The 7601-nt window shown below is 49.5% G+C and overlaps 1 protein-coding gene across 1 annotated transcript; it reads right to left on the reverse strand.

The window, feature by feature from the left end:
- Nucleotides 1-224: 224 nt before the first annotated feature.
- On the reverse strand, nt 225-2662 carry FLRT2 (fibronectin leucine rich transmembrane protein 2). Its single transcript, XM_053475183.1, has one exon. The coding sequence runs from the start codon at nt 2650-2652 to the stop codon at nt 496-498; it is 2157 nt and encodes a 718-aa protein (XP_053331158.1). The 5' UTR covers nt 2653-2662; the 3' UTR covers nt 225-495.
- Between the last annotated feature and the right edge of the window lie 4939 nt (nt 2663-7601).

The following is a 7601-nucleotide window of genomic DNA, read 5'->3' on the forward strand; positions in this document are numbered from 1 at the left end:
CTAAAGATGGAGGGGCGTTCGATAAAACGCTCGCCTAAGGGGAAACCGTGTGCAATGTTCCGTCAGATTTACCATCCCCACCCCCCCCAAAAAATGTCGGCACTTTTAGCGGGTAAATAGCACTTTACGATGTGAGCGCAGTACAAAGAAAAACACAAAGGACCCTGTCTGTATCATGGCAAAGAGGGTTATTATTGTTCCACCCCATACAGTACTTCAGCATATTATTTTTTTTAATTTTTTTTTTTTTAAGATTTAAAAAGCAAAGAGTTACAAAACCGTTTGCAATGAACTGGAAATAGAAAAGATAGCGATTTTTTATGTTTTTTTTTTCTTTAAATTCCATTATATAGTACACAGTATAAATTACAGAGTATTCCCGATGCACAAACGCATCCGCCTAACATTTATCAAATGCAACGCTTGTGTCTTTGTGTCACGTCTCGGTAAAGTCTTTCACGGAGCGGCTCGGCGTCTCCTCGCCCCGCCGGGAGGTTACGTGTGACAGTGTTCCAAGTCTGGGACGCTGCTGTTGTTACAGTATCTCAAGTTATTGGGGATGTGGCAGTCTGTATAAGCGATGCCCCCATTTGGGGCGTATATGGGCTGCAGTCTGTAACCTCCTTTAAGGAGCTGGTCATTGTTTAAGGAGACGATCTGGAAGCTGGTTTCCGTTATCTCCAGGATAGAGTTGTCCTTCTTGGTGCCCGCTTCGCAGTAGTCGTCTTTCCGCCGCCCGCGGTTGTATTTCCATTTCTGGGATGTGTAGCGACCCTTTTTGTGCATGTGCCAGCAGAAGATGCTGAGGAGGACAACGAGTACGATGATGACAGCCCCCCCGATGAGTCCCGCCAGCAGAAACGGGGAGCCCATGCCCTGTGAGGTGGGTTGCTCGTGGCTGGAGGGGCTGTTACTGCCGTTATTTAAGAGCGAGGACTTTGTGGTGGCCTCCGCGCAGACGGTCTCTTCACCCGCTCGATAGTTGTTAAAAGCATCCAGGTGGACCAAGCAAATCCTGTACGTGGACTTGGGCTCCAAGTTGGTAACGCTCAGGTGCTGTTTCTCCCCGCTAACCACCCGCTCGTGGACTATACCCTCCACCAAACTGTGTCCCATTTTAACCCAAGTGAGCTTATAGGAGATCACGGAGAGGGAGGACAGCCAGCTGACCTGGATGCAGGTGTCATTAACAAAATGAATGAAGAGTTGGAGTCGCTCTCGCGTTGGTGGGGTGACCTTCTCAACGACAACCTGCGGGTCAGGCACGGTAGGGGGTATGGAAGGGGTGGGCGTCGGAACGGTTGTTACTTCTGTGGGTGTAGGGACTAACAGAGTAGGGAGATATGTGGTCGGAGGCAACGTTGGAGGAACAGGAGTAGTAGGTGGCAATCCAGGGGTGGTCGTCGGACAAGATAAGAGATTCACGTTGAGTTCCCTCACGGCCATTCCCCTGAAATGCTCCGGCGCCAGACACATGAAAGCGCGAACATTGATTGCTGCTGGAAGAGATTTTAACCATTCCGTAACCCACCGAATGCTGCAGTCGCAGTACCAGGGGTTGTTCCGGGCAGTTAACTGCTTCAGGTTGGTGAGGTTATCAAAGACTCCTTTTGTTAACATTTGAAGACGGTTGTTGGAAATGTCCAATCTCTCGAGCTTGTGCAGATTGGCAAAGGCTGACACCGGTATGTGGTTGATTTGGTTGTCTTGTAGGTTCAGCTTCACCAAAAAAGTGCCCTGGAGATCGGTTGGAGGACTGGTCAGAGAATTACGTACCATGGAAAATTCCTTGAGCTTGGGTAGATGGCTAAAGGTGCCATGCGCAATCCCTTTGTTGGTGAGGAGATTGCCGTCCAAAATTAAGCGTTCCAGATCGGTGATATTTTGGAAGGCCAGTTCGGAAATGGTGGCGATGCGGTTTTCATCCAACCTTAACTCTTGTAAACCTAACGGAAGGCCCACCGGCACGCTGCTCAAGTGGTTTTTGGACAAGAACAGCAGCTTGAGGCTAACGGCTTCCCGGAACGCACCGTCCTCCACCCCAACCGTGGAGATAGAGTTGTCGTCTAAGTGCAGTTCTTCCAGCTTGAGCAGCTGGGCTAACGCCACCCTCGAAATAGTCTGAATGTTATTTTCCTGGAGATGGAGAACTCTGATGTTCTTAGGGAGGTTCATGGGGAACTCGTCCAGCTGGTTGCCGTACAGGTAAACGGTGTGCACCGACTGGACGTTATGCAGCTCCGCGGGGAACCCGGCGTTATTAATTTGGTTGTTGTGGAGGTAAAGGACCGTTACGCCCTCCGGTATTCCAAGAGGCACTGAGGTTAAGCTCCGCTCGTTGCAGTAGACAAAGTTCCGATCGCAGCGGCACACGCTGGGACACGCCAGGGATTGGGATATATGCATGGAGACCCCCAGCCAGAATACCACCCAGGGTTTTAAGAAAGACGCCCAGTCCTTGGGCCACAAGACTGTCCGCCGGCCCATTTCTGGTCTACAAAAAATAAAAGGCCCTCGGGAAAACGGGAGGTGCAAAAGGAATCGCAGAGTGCAAAACTCAGCATTTACTGTGCTTCTGTCCAGCCATCGGGCAACCGGCAGGATCCTGGCAGATAACGTAATCCTGTAACGGTGGCTGCTCCTGACTAGCATGTCACTGCGCCGGCAGCGCCGAATACCCGCCGGAGCTTGCTTCAGACGCAGGCGGAGGGCTCGGTGAATTCCAGGTCGACCAGGGAGAAGTCTTTTTAGATTTGTGTGTCGTCTGGCTCGGCGCCGTCTTCACCCCATCCGCTTCACTCTCGGACTGAGCGTCCTGCAGGAGATACAAGAGAAACGGCCCATCAACATCCGATTCACACAACATTACCAACAACCGCAATCCTTCACATCCACATCATGACCTTCCTGAACTTTTTTCAGTTTTGAAGCACCTGTGGTCAAGCATTAGATTGTGAATTCCTTTTTTCTGTTATAAGATTCCTGATTCCGAGATTTAAATAATGTTGTGATACCCCTATACCCCCCCCTCCCCCACCAACTATTTATACTTAAACATTATATACATACCTGTAACATACATACAATAACTAAAAAGGCTTTAAAAATATACGTTGTATCCACGGTTTTGGAAAAGGCTCATAAAACTCTCCGGATCGGGGTTCTCCAGCTATATGTTTTACGAGCCCTTCCATTGAACTCGTCGGGGGGCCGGTGAGCTCTGTCTGGATTAATAAGGGGGGTTTAAGGCTGCGACGCCCCAGAGCCGGAACCTTAAATTTAATGCCCTTTTTTAACCCTATAAGGGGGTCAGTGGGATGTATAGACTGAATTGGTAGCAGGACGGTGAGAGAGATCAGCGCATGTCCAGAAGATATGTCTCCTCACATTGGCCCCTGTGGACCGGCTCCCCGATGATGACATCAGCCCGCGCTAAGTAAATAATTCATCTTTTAAAAAGAATGTCAACGGGGGGCCGGAAAAAGCTATATTTCCACTGCGGAGTAAAACAGTCTTTTAAAGAATCCATCCGGAAAAATAAGAACAAGCGATCTCGTTCTGAAACGACCCCGTCGGCTCGGGTCGGGTTATTTCGTTCTGGTCACAGCGGGTGTAAACAACACCTTACCGGGAAGCATGCGTCAACGGGGGGCAGGTAAAATGCAAGCGAGGGCCGATTAACCCTTTCTGTGTCAGAAGAGTATGACTGCGCCAAAATGGTTAAATGGCTAGTGGACAGGAGTTGGACCCTAACCCCCAATGTGCAGAAAAGGCATGACATCATAAGGTATTAAGGGGGGTCCGTGACGCGATCAGTAAGTGTCACTGTGTTATATTTCAAATGCATCTTTGATGTTAGAACGAGCATAAAAGGTCTAATCTGCATAAAAGAGTAAAAAATCCACAGCCCCACCACTTAATTGCTAAAAAAAAAAAAAACAATCTGTCCCCTCCCCCGCGAAGTGGAAAATATTAGCCGTGCCACGAGGCCACGTGGATTGCAGTGGTTGGGGACAGCTTGGCTCTGTGGCAGATGATGCGAGAGCGCAGAGAGACATCCGTTAACTGGATTACGGCCCTGACTGTGACAGTTTATCCTTCTTGGCGCTCTCGGCTTTGGGTCGCCGTTCGCCGGGGCAGAGTTTGTGGGCTGAATCTCGATGGATCTGCCCACAAACTCTGCCCCGGCGAACGGAAAAGGCTCATAACCACCCCCCCCGGTGTTCAAATATTTACCCCGCTGGCTACCCAATTCTGCAGAGGGAAAGAAGAGCAAAAGTGGTAACTTTGTATCAGGAGACCTTGGCGGAGAGTTAGAATGGGCCCTCTGGGCAGCCCCTGCCAACGCAAAGCCTTTTATTCTGGCTCGAGATTTATCTTCCAAAATAACACCTACTGGGGTAGCTTTTGTCCAGGAGTGTAAGATGGGGGGTAAAACCTACAACTTGCCTCCTGGCTGCTCTGGGGCCAGAATGGTTTTGTTTTTGGGGTTTTTTTCTGTAGACTCAGTCTTGCCTCCTCTGGAAGGAGGTCTAATCCTGTCCATTTTGTGCCACAAACAAGACCCACGCGGTGAACGGCTCCCGCTCCTTGCGCTGACCTTGTCTTCGGTCGGTAAACGGCCCAAAACGTATCTGTGGAATATCCGCCTGATAAAAACCCGTCCTACCCGGAGGACTCGAGCGAAGGAGCCGCTCAGAGAAAGAGAGAGCGTTTGGAGACCGTTCCTACCAGAAAGAGAGCATCTCTTTGGAGAAGGTTCCTACCAGAAAGAGAGCGTTTGGAGAACGTTCCTACCAGAAAGAGAGCGTTTGGAGAACGTTCCTACCAGAAAGAGAGCGTTTGGAGAACGTTCCTACCAGATCTTGGATGTCGTCTCCATTTTTCCATTAGGTTTAACAGAAAGAGGCAAAGTCTTTAATTTACTCGGCACCCTATAGAGAATCGCTCCATACGATGAGCGCCAGGTGATTATCTAACATATGTTCACATGTATAACGGGGGGGGGTAATTAGGTGACTCCGCACTACAGAGCAACCGTATCACACCGATCGCTAGTGATCTACCCCAGAATCCCGGCGGAGACCTCTGGTTTACGAGGGGTTGCGTTACCCCAGCTGCTTTGCTGTCCATTGTGGGCCAAATTCTGGTTTTATTTGGTGGTGGAGAAGCAGGAGGGGGTGGCAAACGGGGTTTTCAATGCATGGATCAAGGTCACGAAGAGTAGCATCTACCCCACAAATACCTCAGAGGGTCTCCCGGCCCAGGGCAAAACGATAGAGGCCCAGGGCGAAGCGATAGATTAGCGAAACGCGCGTGTGGTTTCAGTTACAAGTTCATAAAACTTTCAGCCCTCCTCGAGGCCTCCTCCAGCCCGGCTTCATAAACCGAGGTCATTAAAATCTCAGCATAGAAAATCGAAATTGTCAGTAAGCACCACGGATCGTTTTAAGCAACTGCAGAGACAAATCTAATAAGAGATTTTACGGCTTCAGAGCCGACGCTGGAATGACAATTTAGCTTTCACAAGGGCTTTCAGAAATCTCCTCGCTTTAAGCAGAGCGCTTACCAAACCCGGCATTTTGTTTGCTCTGAAGAACAATGTATCAGAGAGCGCGTCCGCGGCCCTGCCGGGTTACATCGTATCAACCACTCAAAGCGCACAATGGGACAGATTCTGAAACCCTTTCCGGCAACTTCCCCGTCAGCCATCTCGATGTCCTCCTGAAAGGAGACCCCAAACTGAAACGCGACCCCCGCAACCCTGTTCTTAGAAATTATCATTCAGGGAGCTGAGAACAACAGGGAGATTAGCAGAACGAGAGAGAGAGAGAGAGAGAGAGAGAGAGAGAGAGAGAGAGAGAGACAGAGAGAGAGGGAGAGGGAGAGAGAGAGAGAGAGAGAGAGAGAGAGAGAGAGAGAGAGAGAGAGAGAGAGAGAGAGAGAGAGAGAGAGAGAGAGAGAAAAGGGGACAATGCTGGATGGAGGGAAGAGAAATGCATACAGAGAATAGCAGATGGGGAGAACCGAAGATAGAAAAGAGAGGAGAAAGGCAGGATGGAGGACAGAGAGAGAGAGAGAGGAATGATAGAAGAGGCAGGATGGAGGAGGGGGGGGGAGAGAGAGAGAGAGAAGGGCTGATAAAATAGGCAGGGGGAGAGAGAGAGAGAGAGAGGGGAATGTTAGAAGAGGAAGGATGGAGGAGAGGGAAAGAGAGACAGAAGGGCTGACAGAAGAGGTAGGATGGAGGAGAGGAGGAGAGAGAAAGAGAGAGAGAGAGAAGGGCTAATAGAAGAGGTAAGTTGGTCTCGTCTTAGATTCAGGAGCCGTATGTCTATCCCATGCATGTTTAATACCCTCACTGTATTACCCTCTACCACCTCTGCTGGGAGGCTCTTCCATTTATTTGCCACCCTCTCAGTAAAGTAAAACTTCCTTCCATTAAAGGAAAACAGAACTCATTGCATTGTGGATACAGAGGTTAAAAAAGACACCCAAAAGCAGGAGCCGGCGGACAGCTCTGAGTCACAGCGCGCCGCTATTATCTGCCTGCTTCTGGCAGTCCCGTTAAAATGACAAACAATGTGGCGGCAGCTCGTATTAATTCTAAGTCATCTCTGTGCTCAGCAGCGTGTTTAATCTTTATGTACATTAATATATACATAACTGTCTGCAGTAATCTTTCACAGTATTAGAGGACACGGGATAACTCCGGATTACAGAGAGAAGCCTATTCATTCCACCGCGTGGCAATCTGATTGCCGAGCCGACGGGCTTCTAGCAGAGAGACCTGCTCCGCTCTTTGTACGCTGGTAGCCGTTATTGTTTGTTACGATCCAATTCATCAATAATATTCCTAAACGTCAAACTCCAAGCGTCTGAGCCGTGGCCCCGCGCCAAGCCATTGTACGCGGCTTCCTACCCACCCAGAGCGGATTCACCCCGTGGGGTGAGAGAAGAGAGAAAAGGAGACACAACAGGCTGCCACCTGCAAAAACAGAGATCGCACGGCCGGCCGCGAGAACATTCCCATGATCCGTGTATAAGTACACGGGAATGACGCAACGAGGGGCCCCGGGCCCAGCATAACATCAGATTCAGCCACATACAAGTGGACTGAAAGAGTTAATGCGGCTCGAGTACTGTCCCTTTAATCATGGAAGCGTATAAAACGGCAGCGAAAATGTCCATGAAAATTCCCAAATATATCGGAAATAGATATTATTAATATGTCAATAATCCAACATAATAAAAATATGCGGATTTAACCAATATGGGGAAAAAAAAAGGCTTGACCCTCGTGGCCCCTAAGGGCTGGTTACTCTTTGCCCCCCCCCCCGGTCTATCACCGTACTGCCCATTGGGGATAATAAAGTTTAATGAATAAACTGTGAAAAGGCATTTTTTACCATTAACCCCGTATTCCAAACCAACCCAGGGGCTGAGAATGCAGCAAAGCACCCCCCCCTCGCTGCTCACCCCCCCCAGTAAATAAACTCCATTAGTGGGTTAAATCACAGATAGGGCTCGTTGCCCCGGGCAGAGGTCGGTTTCGTTATTTAGAGCGTTATTATGATAAATACGGGAACAAGGAGCGTATA

Source organism: Spea bombifrons, chromosome 9 (assembly GCF_027358695.1).
Source record: "Spea bombifrons isolate aSpeBom1 chromosome 9, aSpeBom1.2.pri, whole genome shotgun sequence".
Lineage (NCBI taxonomy): Eukaryota > Metazoa > Chordata > Amphibia > Anura > Pelobatidae > Spea > Spea bombifrons.